Below are 23,330 nucleotides of genomic sequence, written 5' to 3' on the forward strand. Positions count from 1 at the left end.
ATGGACTTACTCACTGCCTTTTTCAGCCTTTTCTCTCCCTCTGCAGATTAAAGACGGACTAACTTTTACATGTGGATTTTTGCCATATGAGGGCGTCTTTTTTGTTTGTTTACTCTGTGTTTTTATAACGTTATTTTGAGAGCATATATGTATCATTTTACATGCAATAATCATGTAGGACTGATAACACAGACAGAGACACACCTTCCTGCTGAGCATGTCTCTCTGGGGATTGTCCTGTGTCTGCTTTGACTGATCAGATTGTCTTCAGTGTGTCTCAGTGAGGTGTGCACAGGCTATGTGTGTGTGTGTGTGTGCGTTTGTGCACGATTCGTTGGTCAGGAGCCAGAGCTCAGGATTACACGGCGTCTTTTGTGCAGAATACAGGTGTAGTGGAGCCTCGAATGAGGCTCAGCGGCTCTAACACCTTGTCGTTGGCACCGGCACAGGGCCACGGAGCACTCAGACGAGTCTCTCCAGCTGCGGCTGACCGTTATCTGTCAGGGGATTAAGATAAAAGTTTGAGCGGCGCGATGAGAGGTCAAGGACGGGAGGCTGGAGGGCCGTGGAGAAATGTATTTCAGGTTTTATCCGTGAGGAAATGAGCTAAACATAGAGTGGATAGAATAAAAGTGGGCTGGTTTTTTAGGAGAAATAAAATCCACGCGTTTTAATCACCCGTCAAAATAAGTTCAATTATTGGCTGAACGGTGATAAATAGGCTGAATATCGGCAGTAACTGAGCGAGTACACAAAATCAAATTGATCCATGAATTGGTTCGGATATTGATTTGTGTCGACGGTCAGGAGGACAGAGTCTTCAGAGTCCCTTACTAAAGAGGTCACTCATTTAATCATAATCCATCATTCGGACTCAGTCGGGCCGAGTGTATGCTGAGTATGAGAGTTCTGCTTTGAGAATCAATCTAATGTCTGTCATTATGTCCAACAACACACTCCTGCTGCAGCCTGCAATAGCAATCTGTGGATTATAGATCTCCAGGCGTGTTCTGTTTACGTGTCTTTAATCATATTGAACTGGAAATGATTTTATTCTGCTGACATTTAGAGGAAACTTGTGCGTCGTGAAGACTTGGTGGTGATGCATGTGGAGTTGTTGTGAGCACTTTTTTTTTTACCAGTGTGTGTCTCCCCCGTGCACTCTGCTTATCTTAGCTGCACAGGTGGGGCTTAAGGATTTGGGTTGACAGTGTAATGGTCGTCACCTGTCGTGCCTCATCACTTCAGGGGGAAATTAGGTTTTTAACAATGCATCGATCGCGAAGTGCACGACCAGAGGAAGTAAGGAACGCACACACACACACATGCACTCAGTAGTATGTGGGACACTCAGTGTGGGAGTGAGGAAAAGCAGGAGAGATGAATAAACGAGACTCAGGCAAATTCTTTGATAGCTGCGTTGTTTGCAGAGCACTTGTTCAAAGAGCATCGCTGAATGTTTGCCGTTAGGAGGTCGACAACAAAAGACAACAACTCACAAACAGCGTGAGGGAGGGAGTTCTGCTAAGAAAAAACCTTCTCTATCCCTGCAGTTTTCAACATTAACAAAACAAAACAAAGGTGTGTTAGTCGTGATTTCTTTTTTATCTTATCGAGCCAGAAGGACTCTCACAAGACGTCAAATCTCTAGGTTATGAGATAACCCTGAAGTAAACTTGGACAAATCTGGTCAAACATGTTTTTAAATAAATAAATGGAGAAGGACAAGAGCAGCGCTGAAACAAACTCCACTTTTAAAACGACTCTGGATTTGTGAAAAAGAAGAAGAAGAAGAAGAAGAAGAAGAAGAAGAAGAGGAGAGTAGTGACGCAGCCAATTAAACCGCGTCGCCATCGCTGGCAGGGATGTGCCGCGTGTGACTCGGAGGAAGAAGTGTGATCCACCACAACCCTGTGAATGAGGGTGGGGCTCTCCCACAGCTACAGACAAAGACCGGTACTGGTCTAAGAAGTGGAGCGAGAAAGACGCCCCCCCGGTGTGACAAGTGGTCAGCGGCTTTTGGAAACTGCGGAGGGTCCAGCACTGTGTCAAAAAGTCACAATGGGGTGCAACATGTGTGTGGTTCAAAAGCCCGAGGAGCAGTACAGGGTCATGTTCCAGGTGAGCACTCGTCCCGTTCCGTCTCTCCGTGTTGTTTTTATTTCAAAAGCTTCTTTTTGTGTCTTCATAGCATTATAACTAAAACGGTATGTGCTTTTATTGTGGCACCTGCTGCTGGACGAGTAAAGATCTATAACAAAGATCATGGAGGTCACACTCATACATCCATCTTCATCCTTCACATGAGGGTCATGGATGGGAGCTGTGTCGATCTCTGCTGACATAGGCGATACAGAGACAGGTCACCAGTCCGACCACATATAGAGACAAACAACCGTTCACTCTCACACCTACGTTCAATTTAGAGTAACCAATTTACTAGAGCTAAAACGATCAATCGGCAACTATTTTGATCATTAATTAATCAGTTTGGAGATTTTTTCATAATTAAAACAAGATTTCTGATTATTTCAGCTTCTTAAATGTGAATATTTAGTTTCTTTGCTCCACATAACAAAGGAATCATTAAAAAACTGAATCATTTTGGTTCGTGGACAAAACAAGACGTTCGAGAACATCTTCATTTCCAGGTTTGACAAACACTGATCAATGTTTGTTTGTTTTTAAACCTTTTCTGACAGTTTATGGACCAAACTAGAAAATCCAGCGCTCTTGTCTTTGCAGCAAGAAGACCCCGGTTTGAGCCCCGGTTGGAACAAGGGCCTTCCTGCATGGACTTTGCATGTTCTCTCCCCGTGTGTACGTGGGTTTTCTCCAGGTTCTCAGGCTTCCTCCCACAGTCCAAAAACATGCAGATTTGGGGATTGGGTAAATTGGTCACTCTAAATAAATTGACCATAGGTGTGAGAGTGTGAGGGAATGATTGGTGTGATGGACGGTGTGGCGAACTGTCCAGTTGTACCCCACTTATCGCCCTATGTCAGCTGACGCACAGGATCCCCCGCGACCTTCTGGTAGAGGATAAAGCGGCAGATAATGGATGGATGGATGGAAAGAGAAAATAATCGACAGATTATTCGATTACGAAAATAATCGCTAGTTGCAGCTCTACAATTGACCTAATCCCATTATTGTTTTTGGACTGTGGGAGGAAGCCGGAAAACCAGGAGAAAACCCACTCACACATGGGGAGAACATGCAAACTCCATGAAGAAACGCCCTTGTTCTACACTCACTCAAAATTGCTAAGTAGAACCATATAAGGTTCTTCGGCTTGTCCTCATAGGAGAACCCTTTTGGCTCCAGGTAGAACCTGGAGAACTCTTTTGGAGGGTTCCACCAAGAACCCTTTTAAAACCCTTGATTCAGGAAAGGTGTTTTAAAGGGTTCTCTGGATCAAAATGGTTCTTACTGGAACCATTAGTGTTACCAAGAACCCTTGAAAAAACCTTTATTTGGGCAAGGGTTTTTCAGAAGCAAATGGTTCCAGGTAGAACCTCAGCCCTTGTAGAAGGACAAGTTTGGAACCCTTATTTCTAAGAGTGTATGTCACACTGACTTAACCCTAGATAATTCTGAAATTAAATTCCATGACCAGTCAAACCCAGTTATTTCTACAGTTAAAAGTTAAAATAAACCACCTGTTTATATTATTACAGTCGCTAATTAAAAACCCACCTCATCTCTGCAAAAATAAATCTACCTTTTGTACCAGATTTGTTTTCATCTCTGAGCATAATTCACACAGAAAGAACGAGCCATCGCCGCTTCAACAAGGGTATTAACGACTTCATAGACACTCAGTGAAGATAATAGCGACAATTAGGACAACGATACTTCACAGTGATTAGGATCACGTCTGAGAATCAGAGCCCAGCTTCATGCAGAGCCACAGAGGCAAGCCGGATGGATGGGCTGTTAAAGCTTGGCTAAAGTGTTATGGCAGAGAGGGAGGTTGCCACGGTTACCGCCTCAGCACCACCTGCCAACTGGGACCACAGACTTGTATGTGAGTAAGCTCATCTGGAAGCCAGTGCTCGGTGACTCCATGATAGATGCTTAGTAAGCATGAACGATGGCTCAGCACTCGTGGATGCAACACTTTCAGTATCTGTGGCACCAGGAGCCACAGCTGGGGCTCTGTTGCATGTTTGGAGTCGGTAAACTGGGCCACGTCGCGGTGCCAGAGGCAACAGCAAGAGCCTAAAAGAGGCCCAGTAAGGAGAGTCTGAGAGGGAGACTTAGAGTTAAATGTCAGGCTGATTTTCTGCTGTTTGCCCTCGGTTATCAAAAGGTAATTGATCTGAGCGCTTCACGGAGCAGGAGTAAATAGAAAAAAAGGTTTGAATGACTTCTCAAACTTCTGAGGGGGAGGGGGGAGTAATGTGTGAAGTCTGGAGATGTGATCATAAAAACCAGAGCAGGCTCCATAATTCCATCAGCAGTGAGTGTGTGAAGAGGGTCAGCAGCACTGAGGTCAGACTTTTAGTCTGTTTCAAGTTAAAAAATGAAAAAAGAATCTGCTCTTTGTGACTCTGTGTCTAAAGGTGGTGTCTTTATTCTTTTTTCTTTTTATTTTAATCCCAGAATCTCTTACAGCTCTGTCAGACGCAGCATCCCAACAAGGTGTGGTCATGAGGAGAGTAGAGAACATGCAGGGGAGAGCTGCAACTAATGATTATTTTCGTAATCAATGAATCTGTCAATTATTCTCTCAATAAATCTTTTGGTCCATAAAATGTCAGTAAATATATATTTGGAAAAAAAAAAAAGTTGGAAATGACGATGTTCTCCAATGTCTTGTTTTGTCCACAAACCAAAATGATTCAGTATTAATGATTTCTTTGTTACGTGGAGCAAAGAAAAAAAGAAAATATTCACATTTAAGAAGTTTTTCATGATGTTTCAATCATGAAAAAAGCTCCAAACCGATTTATCGATAATCAAAATAGGTTACGATTCATTTAGTAATCGATTAATAATCAGCTCTAGGTGTGAGCATTCCAAACTTCACTGTGGCGATCTGGATTGTTCAGTACCAGACCAGACTGGGGGAGCGTTTTTGTGTAAACAGAGGTGTCCAAACCTTTGTTAACGAGGGCCAGATTTGATCATGTGAAGATTTCGGGGGGGTCAAAGGTCAGTTACACGTTACAAACAAATGCACTATGTCACAATTAGAACCGCAACTAATGATTATTTTCGTAATCGATGAATCGCGTGGTCCATAAAATGTTAAAAAACATTGATCGGTTTTCGTTGGAAATGACGACGTTTTGTCCACAAACCAAAATGATTCAGTTTTAATGATTTCTTTGTTATGTGGAGCAAAGAAGCGAATAAAATACTCACATTTAAGAAGCTAAAACAATCAGAAATCTTGTTTTAATCATGAATTGTTTCAGCTGTAATGCAGGGTGACTAATACTACGTGGTATATATCTATAGCCTGGTCCAGTAAGCACTCAAACAACAACAAGGCTGGAGGAGACACTGAGGCCACTGAACCAGAGCCAGAGCCCTCGGCTGTGAGATGTTAACTGTAATGAGAGCAGATTCAATAAAACCCTATAAGGAGATTAGATATCGCGTTAGTTATAGAGCACAAAAGAAAGAAAACTCTACGAACCAAAGATTCCAAAATTCCGATAGCAGTCGAGAGGCAACATGCTGCTTTGACCGTTAAATTTTATCTCCGTTATTACATGTAATCATTACAAGCCCAGCAATTTTTACTGCGCAGATGGTCGATTAATGCCACGCTCGTGCCAAGCGAGAGACGAGAGGTGTCCGGTCATTAAGAGAGAATCATCGCGAACCTCGCGTTTATCTCGCCACGTTTTCACGGCGATACCCGTCTTCCACTTTTTAGGAGGTTTTAAGGCTTCGGGGAGGTTTTTTCTCCTTTAACTAACATGTTTAATTATAACCTTCAGATTAGTCTACGATAAACACAGCATTAACAGCTCACGGCTACAACCAGAATGTTTAATTTAACTATATCCAAACACTTGCTTCTCTTGCCAAAGGAATAAAACTCATGTATTATACATGGGGGGGGGGGGCTCTGCCTCACATACACACACACATATGTTTCATGTTGGGGCTTGGTACACACACACACACATTGACATTCTTGCCTCTCTACAGACCCAAGCTTTTTAAAAAGCCATATTTCTTTGTGTGATGATTGACAGCTTTTTTTTTTTTTTTTTACATACATTTCACAGAATTCCTGACCCTCACACTCACTCTTGCAGTAAGCTCCCGCCCCCCCCCCCTCCCTCCCTCCCTCCCTCCCTTCAGCCACTCCCTTCTTTTTTTCCCTTTTCTACCACAGTCCCTGTAAAGCAGGAGGCAGTTTCCGTGGCAACCATGCAGCATCGTTAAACAAACCTAATGTGCCTTCATTCAAATACATGCAGAAACATATGGGGAATCAATACACACTAACAAGCTGATGATGATGATGATGATGATGATAGTCACCGGGTTAGACACACAGATGAGAACACAGTGAGTTAAGGAAACGCCTGGTTGTATAAAGATAGTGTGGTGGAACAAAAGAGACACATATTTTTGTCCTCACTTTGGTGTTTACAGGTGAAGCTGCAACAATCAACCCTCCAGTAAATTAATAACCAGCTATTTTGACAATCGATTCATTTGGTCTGATCGGCATTTTTCACCATTTTCAGACATTTTTGGGACCAAGAAACTGAACGAGAAAATTAAAACAAAACAGTTAGTTGCAGACAATACTGACCCTGTGAAATATACATATATATATATATATATATATATATTTATATATATACACACACACACACACAAAGCTGTCTAACATGTGTATATATACATATATTTTTTTCCTTCCACTATTCTATTATTCCAAGAATATATGTATATATATATATAACTATATATGTACATACATGGATATATACAGTATATACACACATGTACATACATACACACATACATATGTATGTATATATACATGTATATGTATATACTATATATGTGTATATACTGTATGTACATATATACACATATACATATAATTTTCCTTCCATTATACCATGAATTGCCATGTTTAGCTCCTTTTATATACAATATAATCCACTATGTAAGCATTCAATGACATACATACAAATACAACGACATTAGTAGTAACTATTTGTTGTTTTATAATTATTGTCCTTCATTATCTCCAATATGTAGGGGAGTAAAAGTGCAAAAGATGCATCATCAAAATGTAACTCATTAATTCGTTCCCCAAGACAGAAGTCTTTGTCCCTTTGTCATTAACTTTTTATACCAGCGTCCGACCCTGAATGATAACAGGTGGAGTTAAACTTCCTCACCACACATCACACATCACACAGCAGCATAGTATCGTCCCTGTCTGTCAGCTTCCTGATCTTTGGATGAGGAGGACGTCTCACTCATCATTCATTCATTCATAGGAAAAGAAAAATAGAAAGGTTGATGGCATTTATTGTAAGGTAATTTCCATAAGTATTGCGCATTTTTAGCTTTAGCCAACACAACAAATGATGAATACATTGTACATGAATGCATATTCATATAGTCCGTATTCCCACTGCGACTTATTAGCTTCATCAGCATCAATTCAAAGATTCTCTGAGCTGCCTTTGAATCAATATCTCCTCCTCAGTGTTATCAGTATATAATAGGCGGCAAAAACACCCCCCAGTGTGTATATTTAAATGAGATCTGCAATATCAGACAACAGGGGTTATATAGTCTGAGCGGGTCAACGCCGTCTCCAAATTAATTGATTTGCTGAGGATGTTGCTGCTCCAGGCTTCAAAGCGCCGGCGATGAGGAAAAATCAATTACTGAACGAGTGGAATTCAATGTGTTTGGGGGGGAGAAGGTGTTTGAGCCATGCATGAGACGCTTCTGCATGAACAGTTAAAAAAAAAACATGAATTACCACAATTAAGATTAAGACTGTGACATTGTTTTTTTTTGTTTTTCCTGTGAGGGATCATTGGTAGCCACGTCTCATCCTGTTTGTACAGCAACATTCATTTGCTCCTTAAAGAGCTTTCAGATAAAACCTAATTATGCGTCGACTAGTTAATTCCACGCCAGTTTCTGTCGCGCGCGCGTGTGTGTGTGTGTGTGTTTACATACAAGTGAGCGCTTGACGCTATTTGCATTCACCCGGCAGTTCCTTGAACGCTTGTTTTCCTCATTGCTGCTGCATCATTACCCTCTCCTCACCTCCCAGCCTCCTCCCCCCTCCTCATCTCCTCATCTCCTTGTGTTTCTTTCTACACTTTGAACTTTGTGCGTCTCTTTCATGTCTTCACTCACATCTTGGCCCATGTCCACGCCCTCAGCGCCACAGACAACCCCTGCCCTAACCCACCACCTGCTGTGAATTTAGTTTTCTCACATTAGCATTACATTACAATGTTAAACATATACACAGAGGCTATAAAGGCCACATTATACTTCTCCGACTGCGTAATGCGTTATCCGTCTGCGTCACCACGTAGACCACTCGAGCCTTTATACTTCTGCGTCGTGGTGACGGATAGGCGCTGCAATTTCCCGCCCGATCAGTAGGGGTCGCTGCGCAAGGTTGTTGTGCTTTTGGCTACAGTGAGCAATGGCGTCCGAGGGAGAAAGAGAAAGAAAGACTGTTGTTGTTGAAACAGTGGCCGTTTCTCACTTTTCTGTGTCACGGAACGCAGTTTTGAGATAATTTGAGGCGAGAAATTGGCCATTTAGAGTCTAAACATGTGCTGTGTGTGTTAAGATATGACGTATTTATAGTTCGGCATCGACGAAGTCGGCGGTGTTCAGCTTCGCCCTCTGTGGACGCTCGGTGCTCACTGTGAGCCGGCACAGAGCAGCTTCGCTCGGCCTGTCCTGAGGACCAATCGCAGCTCTTGCCGTCTCCGTTGTCCCTTGACGGAGTGACGGACACTTAAAAAATATTCCGTGCAGCCGGAGACGACGCAGAGGCTCTACAACAGGTTCTGCGTCGACGCAGAGGACTCTGCGTAGCCTACGCAGAGCGATTTACGCAGGAGTATAAATTGGGCTTAAGGGCAGGGTGTGGTTCTCCATCACTTGCATATTGTGCAGCTCATAAACAGCAGCTGTACGCCGTGACCTAGTAACCCAGAGATGATAGAGAGCAACACGCGTCGGCGGGTAATGCATTCCCGAAAAAGCTGTCCAACACACACACGCACACACACAACAACCATTACCCTGCATGGAGTCGTCTTCAAAGCAATCTCAGCACCTCTCATTGATAATGAATGAGAAGCCGACCTCTCTTCTCTCTATCAGTATTCATACCTGTCACTCATGACCTCATGGAGCACTTTTCTATTAGCCCCTCTCTAATCCTGCAGAGCTGAGCCATGTGGTCATGAGAACAGTGCACTGGAGCACAAACGCTCTTTGGTGAGTTGGCGATGTTGCCCCGGTGTTTTCCTCTAATCTCCCCACGCGCTCTACACGGCGTTAATTCCTTCATCATCAACGAGAGGAAGCACCTTATTTGTCTCCAAGAGAGGAGGCTCATTAAGAAAGACATCGAGATTTATGAAGGAACATTAGCGTGAGGGGCCACAAACACACACACACACTTGGAGAAGACGGAGAGCTGGAAATAGATGGAAACAGAAGAGTGTGAGTTATCATCTGCAGGGAAGGGACACGGCAGACAGAACTGCTGAGGCAGCGCGGCCAAAGAAGAAGAAGAAGAAGAAGAAGAAGAAGAAGCCAGAGTCTGGAGAGACCGGGGATGAGAGGAAGCAAGAGTGAACATATAGGCAGCGGCGGCAGATAAAAGGACAGGAGGGAAATTAATGTTTGCATTGAAATACAACGGCGAAGGAGGGGAAAGATGCACCAGAGAGGAGCGTCTGTGTGGTGTTGTTGGAGCGGGACAAGCATATATATTAATAATGAAAAAAAGAGTAGGTTTTGAATGTGCTTGGCTGCACAAGGGAAAAACATTGATTTGACATGCAATTACTGCAGGGACGTGAGAGGAGAGAGAGGGAGGTAAAGATGTGGAGAGTCACAGACAGTCAAGGTCAGCGACTGTGCACATGAACGAGGCTCCACAAAGGAAGTCTGGGCTCAGCAACTGTTACTAACATCATGCTACTCTCTGACGCTCATGGAATTCATTCCAGAGAACTGATTTTACTGCACCATCGGATCATAAAGCTTCTATGATGAAAAACCAGCAACAACATACGAGTAGTGTTATCGTTAAAGGAAAGGTAAAGGATTATCTACCCAGACAAACTCACGTCATATTAAACAATAGATGAATAAATCATTTTAATTTGGCTTTGGACTTTAATGCCACATGTTTATGGTATGCACACGTTTATAAACCTTTATCAGTCGGGAAGATACTGGTCTATCTTTTCCAATACATACTAGCAATAAATGTAATGTAATTTATTGTGATATAACACTAGCTAGTTAGTGTTATACAATAAACAAACATGTGGCATTAAAGAAAGCAGTCTAACTCAGCTGTGAACTGTGCAAAAACACACGTTTTAAAATGTTTAAGGTCCAGTGTGTAAAGTTGAAGAGGGTTTATTGGCAGGAAGTGAAAAGAAACTGCTAGAATTATATGTGTATCAAGTGTATATTTAGCCAGAATGTGCCCCAAATGGAATATTGTGGAATACTGCACTAAACACGTAAGAGTCTGGGCTACAGGACGAAACAAGCACAGCTCAAATAACAACTAAATGCATCACTACATATGAAACTCTATACTGTGTCAACACAAGACAAATTTCTAGGTCTAAAACTATGACACTTTATCCAGAACACACGCCCATACAGCTCGAAAGACAGCAGAGGATATTACGTCAAAGTACCACGAAAAAAGATTAAAAATCAAAGAATAAACACAACAGAAATCGGTTCCCACGAATCTGTTGTAAAATCGCTCTTACCTTTGATGTTTATCCATCAAAAGTTGATATTCCGGCGAAAACAGAGTTCTACCCGGTGAGGCGGACTTCCTGTGTTACACTCAAATCATCCCGGGCGTCACTGTGGGAAAGTGGCCGCTTTTCCCGGTCACCTGCCGGCGTTCTGCTGATTCTGATTGGCTGACAAGTGCTGTCGATCACATTTCGGCCATCCCCTCACAGAGATACAGGCCTCACTGTGTGCTCAGTCCTGCCACCTTGTGTTCGTTTTTGGAATGAGCAATATAGAGAAGTCTGCTGGAACATTGAAACAAAGCCATAAAGTGTTTTATTGAAATAAGTAGTTTTATAGATGAGGAAATACAAAATGGCACAGATGACACTTCACCTGTACGATCTGTACTAAAACCTCTCTAATGTCTAAAAAGTCAACCTTTGCAGCTTTGGCCTTAAAATGTTTGTTTTTTTTCTGTAGTTTTTTTTTAGAATTGCTTTACTGAGACCAACATTATTTTATGATGCTCATTAACACAATGTGCAGCTGAGACCAACAGCTCTGTTAATGGGTTAATCAACTAGTTAGTTAGATCAGCTGGTTTGTGCCCCATGTGTTTCAGGATAATCACACAACAAATCCCTAGACTTCGTCTCATCATCAGAATAAAGAGAATATTACTTTTTAAAAAACAATTTCTTATTTTATCGGTTTATAAAATTTAATATGCAATTTAAAAAAAAAGGGACTATCAATTTATCAAATTTCTTGATCAATTTATCAAATTTTATCAAATTTCTTGATCGAGTTATCAAATTTCCACCTAATAATCCTGGTCTGCCGGAGTTTGGACATCAACAAGATCACAGTCTGTTAAAATGTGTGAATACATTCATCACATTCAAATTTAAGCTCAACGTGTCTCAACTAGAAATGTTTCACGTCTTCCAATCTGAAAGAACGAGGCCCCAGAACAAATGACATCAGTACTTTTGAAACCCACTTTGCTTTTTCCAGAATATAATTAGTTTTCTTCTTTTTTTTTGATCCAAACGTATTAGTGGAGAATTTTTTTTCTAATTCACACAAAAGAAAGATAACAATGTTTTGCTGGAAAGTGCTCACCAAGAGACGAGTATGCAAATGTAATGTACAAAACACAAGTCATTTTAATGCCTTTTTCTGTTTGTTCCCTCTTAATGAAAAGAAGAAACGTTTTCTATTCTCTGTTGTAATAACGTTCTGAATCAACCGTTCTCTCCTGCTTTTCTTTGCTTTTTTTCTCCACAGAAGAGTCACAACATAAACGACATGCTTCGCTCTTTTGATGCTGACGGTCGATTAAAGGTCTTTGGTTTAACAGTTTTCTGTTTGTCTTCGTTCGTTCTGTGCTGTTGAAATGTTTCTGTTCCCTAATGTGAGCTCTTTATATTTTAGGTTTGTAGCTGTAGTTTTGCCGTCCTGTTTCCTGTCTTTAACTAACTCTGATAAAAAACCTGTCTTGTTTGTCTTTTCACTGAGCGTAACACACATTTTCCACACCTCTGTCTGTGTCTTGAGTGTTTATTTTCAAGTCCCTGTGTCTAGATCAGGGGTTCTCAAAGTTTTGATACCTGAGGCCAATTTAGGAACCCAACATTGGACTGAGGGCCGCCAAAGGAAAAAAAAACAGAAAGAAATCCCATTTGTAATCATTTTAATGACCAGGTTTCAGTTCTACAGTTTAGCGTTGACTAATATAAACGTTAATATAATGTAATTTCAGTTTCTATGCACCACATATCTAGGTCTGCTGAAACTCTCACCTCTTTTAAATCAAGAGTGAGGACTTTTCTGTTTGCCGCTGCATTTCAGTCATTTCCAATACTGCACTGTAACCTCTATTCCTTTGATACTCTTGATTTTATCTTCTTTTTTTTATCGTTTTATTTTATTTGTATCTATTTTATTTTTTAATCTTAATCTTTAAATTTTACCTGCTTGTTTTTACTTTGATGTTATATCTGATTTTATAAATGTCTCTTGTCTGTGCTTTTAATGTTTTATGTAAAGCACTTACCTTGTTGTTGAAATGTGCAATACAAACAAACTTGCCTTGCCTAATTTAAGCATTAATACAACAACGCTTTATAATTTACTAGGTAATTACCCAGTATTTTGGCCATTGTTCTTACCTTCTAATTACAGGTTAATACCAAGTAACACATTTCTGTTACCATATATTTACTGGGTAAATAGCTAGTAATTGGGGGCTGTAGCTACCTGCTTATTACCAGCTTATAACACAATAATACACTAAAATTCACCATATAGAAACCAGGTAAATACCCAGTATTTTTGTTTACACTTATTGGTCTGTATCCAGTAATGTCCAATAAACATTTAACAAGCTTAGTAGCTCCTGGATTAAAACTATCAACTGTAATTCATTGCGGGGCCGCCAGAAATGTTTCTGCGGGCCGCCATTGGCCCCCGGGCCGCACTTTGAGAACCAACGATTTAGAGTGAAGGTAAACTACTACATCATAGTCTGTGCCACAAGATGGAGTCATTTGTTTTTCACAGAATCGATTTTTTCCTCCATCTCTCTTTGACCTGGATTCATTTTGTTTCCCAGGTAAACGGGAAGGAGTTGTCCCGGCTCTCTGGGGATCCCACTCTGGACATACGGGACCCAGTGCTGTCCAACATACTGAGGCGGGGGGCCCGCAGACGGGCGGGTCAAGCAGGAGCCGCTGCTGGAGTAGTAGGAGGAGGAGGAGGAGGAGGAGGAGGAGGAGGAGGGTTAGGGTTAGTGACCATGGGCATGGCTGACTGTGTGGACAGCTGCACCCAAACGGACATCAGCTTCCAGCATATGTTGACTCTGAACAGGAGCGGCCAGCATCCCTGTGGAGCTCCACCCCCACCTGACCCTCCTCCGTCCCCTCCGCTGCCGCCGTTACTGGAGCCATATCTGTTCAATGAACTGTGAGTCGTGTCCAGCGTGTCCAACTGCACTCTAGTATAAAGTACCTTAAAGTAAAAAAGTACAAATATGTTACCAAAAATGACTTCCTGGAGTTGAAGTCACTTTTGTTTTAGTGCTGGGCACGTTAACGGCGCTAACGTCATCGACGTTAACGCACATTAACGTTTAGATTAAGATTAAGATTAAGAACCCTTTAAGTCCCGCAAGGGGAAATTCAATTCTGCAGTGAGTTAGTGAACACACACAGCACACAGTGAGGTGTAGAACATGTAACCCAGCGCAGTGAGCTGCCATGCCAGTGAGCGGCGCTCGGGGAGCAGTGAGGGGGTTAGGTGCCTTGCTCAACAGCACTTCAGCTGCGGACTGGTCGGGGATTGAACCGGCTACCTTCCGGTCTCGAGCTCGAAGCCCTAACCATTAAGCCACAGCTGCCCTAGCGTTTCCATGACGACTGACCGGAAAAAGATGCACTTGACGTCATGTTTGCGTGACTTCCGATTGTTAAAATTAGTCTCAAAAGAAACGCTAAACCGCTAAACTTCACAAACAGAGGCACACCTACACAGTACACAGGTACGCTGGTTATTTGTAGCGCTGCTCTTTTTGATTATTACACAGACCGCTCCAGTTCGACTGTAGGCGCGCTAACGGCACTAAAGGAGCTAACGCAGCTAAAGGAGCTAACACAGCTAACGGAGCTAAAGGAGCTAACACAGCTAACGGAGCTAACAGACCTAACGCAGCTAACGGAGCTAACGCAGCTAAAGGAGCTAACGGAGCTAACGTAGCTAAAGGAGCTAACGGAGCTAACGCAGCTAACGGAGCTAACTGGTACCGCGGCATGCAAACATGTCGTTTACACTAGCACTACTTCTTTTTATAATATTATTTAAGTATAATAACATTTACTGAGTATCAAAAGTCATTTTCTGATATAAAATGTAAACGGATTGAGCCATGGTAGCTCAGTGGTAGGGCAAGTTGTCTTTCAACTGGAAGGTTGTGGGTTAAATTCCTGGCTCTGCTAATCCATATGTGTCCTTGAGCAAGACACTTAACCCCATGTTGAAGCGTGTGAATGAGTGAATGGCAAAACTATAGTTGTAAAGCAGCTCATCAAGACTAGAAAAGCTCTGTATAAATACAGACGATCACTAACTTTTCTTCTGATTTTATTTGATAGTAACGAGTAACAAAGACCGAGGAAACTGAACTAACCAAAGTATTTGTACTTGGTTACATTACAACACTGTCCAACTGTCACACCAGACCTTTTGGTTCTAGTTTTATTTCACACATTTCACAGTCTTACCCCGACTATTCTCTTCCTCAGCTTCATAGAGCCTGTTTACTACGACCCCACAGACTACTTTGATATCACTCAGCATGAAGTGGACAGACAGGACGAGCTGGAGTATGAGGTAAGAGCCCATTAGCAAGTCCACGTCTCGCACAGAACGCCACCCCCACTGTTTCTCCGTCTGACAGAATCAAACTTTTCCTTCACGGCAGGAGGTGAACCTGTGCAAGTCTCGTCAGCAGGATAAACTGGGCCTGACAGTGTGCTACAGAACCGATGATGAGGAGGACCTGGGGATATATGTGGGAGAGGTAAACACAGTGGTGTGAAATCAAGTGTTCAGACAGTTCTCTCACACTCACCTCAACCTCAACCCAAAAACAAAATCTGTCTATTTCTTCCAGGTGAACCCCAACAGTATTGCTGCGATAGACGGTCGCATCCGCAAGGGAGACAGGATTCTACAGGTGAGGATCTGACATGACAATATGACTCTTTAAAGACAACAACTACAATCTGTCTATGGATAGACAGACAGATAGGGAGGGAGGGAGGAAGGGAGGTAGGTAGGTAGGTAAGGAGGTAGGTAGGTAAGGAGGTTGATAGGATGTAGATCGGTAGGTAGGATGGAGGAGGGAAGGTAGGATGGAGGTGGGTAAGTAGGATGGAGGTGGGTAAGGAGGTTGGTAGGATGTAGGTAGGTAGGTAAGGAGGTTGGTAGGACGTAGGTAGGTGGTGAGGTAAGGAGGTACGTAGGTAGGGTGAATGTAGGTAAGGAGGTTGGTAGGTAAGGAAGTTGGTAGGACATAGGTAGGTAGGTAGGTAGGTAGGTAGGTAGGTAGATAGGTAAGGAGGTTGGTTGGTTGGTTGGTAGGTAGGTAGGTAGGTAGGTAGGTAGGTAGGTAGGTAGGTAGGTAGGTAGGTAAGGAAGTTGGTAGGACATAGGTAGGTAGGTAGGTAGGTAGGTAGGTAGGTAGGTAGGTAGGTAGGTAGGTAGGTAGGTAGGTAGGTAAGGAGGTAGGTAGGACGTAGGTAGAGGGTGAGGTAAGGAAATACGTAGGTAGGGTGAAGGTAGGTAAGGAGGTTGGTAGGTAGGTAGGTAGGTAAGGAAGTTGGTAGGACATAAGTAGGTGGTGAGGTAAGGAGGTAGGTAGGGTGAAGGTAGTAAGGTAGATAGGATGTAGGTCAGTAGGTAGGTAGGAAAGGAGGTAGGTAGGATGTAGGTAAGAAGGTTGCTAGGTAGGTAAGTGAGGAGGTAGTGAGGTTTGTTTTTTGCCAAATAAATAACAATATTCTTAGATAATACAGATTAATCATAGGAAGTTGCTTAGTGCAGCATTTATTCTCAATCCTTTCATAACAGACTAAATGTCTGTTAAAAAAAAAATTCTTCAGTTTTCAAATTCTAAAGAAAACCAGTTTCCCTAAATGAGTTGAATTAATTGAATCCAGCGTTCGTGCAAAAAGCCTCTCATTATCTGACATCAACTCATTTCATTCATTCTTCAGATAAATGGAGTGGACGTCCAGGACAGAGAGGAAGCAGTTGCTATTCTCACCAGAGAGGACACTAATGTCTCCCTGCTGCTCGCACGACCCGAGATAGAGGTGAGGAAATCATGGATATATACACTCAGTCTTTATATTAACCTAAAAAAAAAAAAACATTCTTCTCCTTTTAATCCCTGTATGTACAGTGATTATTATGCATCGTAGTATTTGGTCACGTAGGATTGCTGGTAACACAAGAACAGTCAGTTTCAAGGTGAAGAAAGAGAATAAAACTGGGTCCTCTGCTCCGATCTAACAAGGTTACGAGGTGACCTGCATACAGAGGCATGAAAACATGATGTAAACACAGATTGCTCAAAGACAGAGAGGCAGAGACAAATAGCGCTCGTACTCCTGGTGCTAATGTGGCCCTGCTTTGTTTCCCTCAAGGTCATTTCTTGCTGCAGACGAGGGCATCGTGCACACCGGATGCTCCTCAGTACACTTTGTCCACAGTGTTTGTGAATTTAAAAAGTGCTTTTTTATTATTATTATTATTATTATTATTCACCATCAAAGGATTGGAGACAGACAGAGAGCTCTGTATTCTGGCTGCATTTGTACAGATGGGAGTTCGAGGCCAGATTTAAGAGGCGCTCATTAAAACGGTCCAAGACACACACACACACACACCTCTTCTCTGTTTAAATATGTCCTTGCTTGTAGAAGAGATGAGCACTACCTGTGAAAGGCTGATGAGATTCCTATTGCCCAGACACATTCCCACATTAAGATTCAAGAGCGTGAGAGCAGGAGAATCATCAGAGGGAAAACGCACATGCAGAGATTAAAGCTTGATCTGTTGTCTTTGGGGAGAAAGAGAAAGAGAGAGAGAAGTGAAAGTGAAAGTGGTCGTCGAAGAATAAGAATGAAGACGATGATAATAATCAATACTTCATCTCGCAATCTGCACACAATTCACATGCAAATCAAACCAATTAGCCGAGATGAACTCCACGGCGAGGAGCGGCTCGTTTACTAATTTTGAGCTCAAGTATTTGCTTAATATTTGATCCCAAACAGAACAGAAAAGTAAACAAATTAGAAATAACAAGCACCAAAAAAAAAAAACTATTCATGTGTGAATACTGGAGCAGCATCAGGATCAGCATTTCATCCTCTATGAACAAAAACTACAAAACTAATCCCGTTATACATATACTTGACATATATATGTTTATATGCATATGTATATATATGTCTACATATGCATATATACACACATGTATATAAATATATATATATATATATATACATATACATACATACATACGTATATATATATATATATATATATATATATATATACACACATATGCATATATACACATATATATATATATATATACATATATATATACACTATGTTCCTCTGTTAAATTTCTTTTTATTTTGGTGATTCAGTTCAAACTAAAAGCTGTTGCAGACGTGAGAATGTCACACTGCTCTGACTCCATCTAGTGACAGAAATGAAAACTACCGTTTACTGCCGTTGTACAAACGTGCAAAAGAGAACAAAAAAGCACTCAATGACTTGGTTTTAAGGATTGAGGTTGATAGTGGGTTATCACAACATTTCCACACAGCTTTTTCTTAGCTCATTCATTCATCTTCTAACCGCTTTTATCCTCCACATGAGGGTCAATCCCAGGTGACATAGGACAGTTTGCCAGTCCATCACAGGGTCACATAGAGACTTTAGAATTGTGTTAATGGGCAAATGTTGGGTAAAAAAATCACACAATTCGACTCTTCATCTTTTCCAAACAAAAACAAGAGGCACAGCTTGTTGTCATCGAGTATAAAGACATGAAGATGTTGTTACTGCACATTCTAACACGTGTTTTCTTCAACAATGATCTCTCTTTGACAGAATGACAACCAGCTGGATCCGGATGAGTTGGACCTGGAGCCGCTGGACAACGAGGTCCATCTGTCCAACAGCCACGCATCGAGGAACGGCACGTCTACGCTCGGCGCCGGACCGGACGGCGCGGCGGGCAGAGGTGGACTCGGCGGTCACGGATTCTCGCCCGATTTGCTGCAGACGGTGCTGAGCAACAGCCAGGAGCTGGACAGCGGCGTGGGACGCACGGACGAGAGCACCCGCTACGAAGAGTCGTCGGAACACGACCTCCTGGGAGACGACCACACGAGCGCCTCCAACACAAACGCCACCAATACGCCTGGCAGCATGCGCAAGTTCTTCTCCGGCAGAGGCGACAGTCCGCCTTTGCTGCAGTCCCAGGACCTCCAGTTCAGCACCGACTCCCTCTTAGGGCTGGACTGTGTCAGTGGAGGTGGCTCGGAGCAGGTGGAGCGAGTGGAGAGGAGCTACATGGCAGATCCCATGAGGGTGATGATGCCGGGGCTGACTGAGGAGGAGTGCGAGAGGTACAAAGAGCTGCTGGAGATCAAGTGTTACTACGAGAAGAACAGCAGCGCCCTGCAGATACAAGACGGCGGCTGCGTCCCACTGGACGTGAACAGGAACGAGAGCCTGACGCAGCACGAGATGGCTCTTCTGGAGGAGGAACTGCGCCACTTGGAGTTCAAGTGTCGCAACATCCTGAGGGCTCAGAAGATGCAGCAGCTGAGGGAGCGGTGCATGAAGGCTTGGCCTCTCGAGGAAAAGAACGGAGCGAGCGCCGGTGCGTTGGTCGGCGAGGAGAACCGTCACCACGCTCTGTCGGACATCAACGAGCTTCCGGAGAGAGAGCGCTCGGATAAAGACAGTACCAGTGCCTACAACACTGGAGGGGAAAGCTGCAGGAGCACGCCTCTGGTCCAGGAACAGTTCCCTGCACATTCTACACAGAGCCTGGATGGAGCAGAGTATCTCTACTCAGCGGGCATGCAGGGTCCAACATCCACCAGGCAGAAGGAGAGGGGAACCAGGACCGAACGAGGGGACGGCGTACAAGGAAACTTGAACCAGCTTTACTCGCACTCTCACAGAAGAGCAGCGGATGCCAAGACGTCCAGTCCCGGAGCTAAAGTTCGGTCGCTGTCCCGGGACGGAGGCACGAGGAGGGGCTCGGACGGTGGGATGAGGCGCAACCCGAAAGCCAACGCGCCAGCAGAGAGGTCTGGCGGACGCAGTGCAGAGAACAGCCCGTACCTGTCCCGACGTCAAACTGAAACAAATCCACCTCCGCGCTACATGAGCTGCATGCAACTGAGGTCTCTGTCCACCACTGAGCCGCTCGGTGGACTCAGAGGGACGTTCAGAGACGACAGGGCGGACACCGAGGGAGACGCCAGCCCGATGAGCTTGGGGAGCACATGCAAAGGCGTCGCTCAGGCTCCAGGCGCCGAACCATCGCCCTTGTCCCCTTCTCTGATGCCCGCTTCCCCCCGCATGGAGTGGAAGGTGAAGATCCGCAGCGACGGCTCGCGCTACGTGGCCAAGCGGCCCGTGAGGGATCGTCTCCTGAAGGCGCGCGCCATGAAGATCAGGGAGGAGCGCAGCGGCATGACGACGGACGACGACGCCGTCAGCGAGATGAAGATGGGCCGCTACTGGAGCAAGGAGGAGCGCAAGCAGCAGCTGCAGAAGGCCCGGGAGCAGCGGCGGCGGCGGGAGTTCATGATGCAGAGCCGCCTCGATTGTCTTAGGGAGCGCGAGAGGGAGCAGGGCGGCGGCGGCGGCGGCGGCGGCGGCGGCGGACAGCAGGGGGCGACACAGCAGCAGGAAGCGAACACTATCCTGGAGCTTTGCCACCGCAGGAGCATGAAGAAGCGCAGTCGCAGGATCCTGGACAACTGGATCACGATACAGGAGCTGTTGGCTCACGGGGCCAGGTCTGCTGACGGGAAGAAAGTCTATAACCCTCTGTTATCTGTCACCACAGTCTGAGACTGAACAACAGCCAAGGTTTGCAAGCAGAGAGATAAGAAATGTTTAGACGGAGCCTCCTTCAGTACATCTGAGCACAAACATTTGAAACACTCCGTCAATGACGGATATTTAAAATAGCAAAACCTTAAATCATTGGACTGGAGAGAGAAGAAGAAGAAGAAGAAGCACATGACTGAGACTGTGTCAGGGTTTGTTCAGTGTCCGGGTAACAATCACATCTTCCAAAAATGAAGAAACAAATCACACGCACACTTACAATGTTGTCGCGTTTGAAGCGAGCCTTCGTTGCATAATCACTGGCGCCGGACACGTTAACTCGTTAACGGCAGTTTACGTGACTCCGGATGTGTTAAAATGAGTCTCTAAAGTAACGCTTAACTTTAAAAACAGACACGCTAGCACCGCTCTTTTCCATTAATACGCAGACCGCTCCAGTTCGACTGTAGGCGCGCTAATGGCGCTAAAGGAGCTAACGCAGCTAACTGGTAAACAGTGCCTGGACTCCAACATGACGTCACACGAGTATTCACACACGTCGCAGTGTATTCGTCATAAAGGCCCAGTGTGTAAAATAGAGCATTTACTAATAAAGTTGCATGTCGCGGCCATTGTGAGCTACTTAAAAAAAGACAATAAAAAAAAAAACATGGTGGTCCAGAATGTCATCCTCTGCGGAGCTGACTGATAAACACGAACTGTGATAATGAAAAACAACAATTCACACAATCAGATGATTGTGTAACAGTTTTTATTTTTACTAAAATAATTCCACCTACGTTTTTACGCACTGGGCCTTTAAAAATGTGTCTGATTGTGTGGATCTAAACAAGCATTTTAACGATGCTTCATGTGACGAATATACACTCTTTAATTTCCATCCAAATGAAATGAATTAAAAGAAAACAGGCCTGTTGGACGAGGACCGGTCCAGGGTTTGACCCCCGCCTTTCAGCACGCTCCCCGGGGGGCGACCCTAATGTGGAGGATAAAGCGGTAGAAGATGAGTGAGTGAGTGAGTGAGTGGACAGAGATGAGATGAGGTGGAACACAAACATACTCACATTTTTCAGAGGGAAAAAACCGCTGCAGCGAGAAAAAGAACACATTGTCATTCATGACGTGCCTCTACACAGGGAAGAGATGCAGTGATGGTGATGGTGATGGACGGCACCACCTGCTGTTCAGCCATTAGACGCCGCCGTGTTGTACAAACTCATGAATGACAGAGGAGATAAAAGTCAGGAAACCATGCAGCTGTGAAAAAAAAAGAGAAAACACTTCTGTGCCATGAAATTGTATAGTTAGTGTTCATTCAGGCTTTTGTTCAAAGCAACATCGTGTGTCAGTTAATGTAGTAGAGACATTTTTTTTCCCCTTCTTCCTGTCGCTCGCATGTACAAATGCAACACTGCTGTCACAGCACAAAGGCTTTTTTGTGACAATGAGGAGCTGAGCCGTGCCTTTGTCTCAGGCTGATTTACAGCACAATTTTCCAAGTCTTTAAAGACTGTAGCTGAGAGAGTTCACGTTAAAGCACAGTTACATATGGAGGCATTTAAAGGAGACGTATTATAACCTATTTCTACAAGGATGAAGCACCACAGCAGTTCAATCACTCTGCCAAAACAGCCCTGTTCAGAACGCTCGCTTTTGAGCGTCTGTCTCTTTAAATATGCAAATGAGACACAGGAAACTACGTCAGCGTCACTGAGGCTCGGGCAGCTAACAGCAGTTAGCATTTGGAAAAGCCATCATTTGCCGACTGTAGCCGGCACAGTGCAGTCATATATAAAATGTGATTGTAAATCCTCTGAGGCTGGAAGTTTGTGTAGAACTCTGTGCTGCACTGTGCAGCCAAGAATTAAACACTTTGCAGACTTCCGCTCTTCCGGATACGACTGCCCTCGCCTGCAGTCTCGCGTTTTTTTAGCGAAAAAGCGGAGCTCCGTAAGACAACAATTCCAGGAATGTCACATTGTGACGTAGCAACGAGTGCGGAAGTCAACATCGTGTGTTTTATCTCCTGTACTTAGACTGAGGAGGACCACAAAAACATGAGTTTAGTCCCAAATATAAGTATTAAAATGATTAAAAAGTTGATTTTGCATACGTCTCCTTTGAAACAAAACACAAAAAAGCACAATGCCAATTCTGCTTTACATCGTCAGGTGAACAATGTCCTGCTTTTACACTTTTTTCATCAGTTGCTATTCAATGCAAATAACTTCTCTCCATGTCCTGTCTGATGTTTTTTCCAAATCAGATTTGAGAAACTTGTTTTGACTTTTTAATCCAGTGATCTCTCAGAAACACAGCAGCTGATTATTTTCCCCCCATTTGGCTTAGATGCATGTTTTGATATTGACGCCGTGTAATTTGAGACGAAACGCCTTTAACATAATACAACGTAATTGTGAATGTCTTTCTATGAATGTGTGTCCATTGCATAAAGATTGTGTATTTGTTTGTTGAATATTGTGACGTCCAGTGTCTGCCATTTTGCAGTGAAAGCTTTTCTAAATAAATGCTGTCATCATGAAAAAAAAAAAAGCGGTTGTCGGTTTTACTCGTGACGTTAGAAACGGATGAGTCGTCATGTCCTAAACAATTCTAAACCTTTATTTTTCTAACAAGAGTGAAAAGAAACAAAGGCAACATTTAAATGAAAA

At 43.5% G+C, this 23,330-nt stretch overlaps 1 protein-coding gene across 1 annotated transcript; it reads left to right on the forward strand.

Annotated features, from left to right (window-relative positions):
- Window positions 1-2,061: 2,061 nt before the first annotated feature.
- Window positions 2,062-20,658, forward strand: LOC310931969 (PDZ domain-containing protein 4-like; the record flags this gene model as incomplete). The annotated part of the gene is made up of 8 exons (XM_083895223.1): window positions 2,062-2,121; window positions 12,268-12,324; window positions 13,595-13,947; window positions 15,282-15,369; window positions 15,461-15,559; window positions 15,653-15,715; window positions 16,758-16,856; window positions 18,673-20,658. 8 exons carry the CDS (start codon window positions 2,062-2,064, stop codon window positions 20,656-20,658), a joined length of 2,805 nt encoding a protein of 934 aa, XP_083751349.1.
- Window positions 20,659-23,330: the final 2,672 nt, after the last annotated feature.

This window comes from Microchirus variegatus (assembly GCF_963457635.1).
Source record: "Microchirus variegatus genome assembly, chromosome: 9".
Taxonomy (NCBI): Eukaryota; Metazoa; Chordata; class Actinopteri; order Pleuronectiformes; family Soleidae; genus Microchirus; species Microchirus variegatus.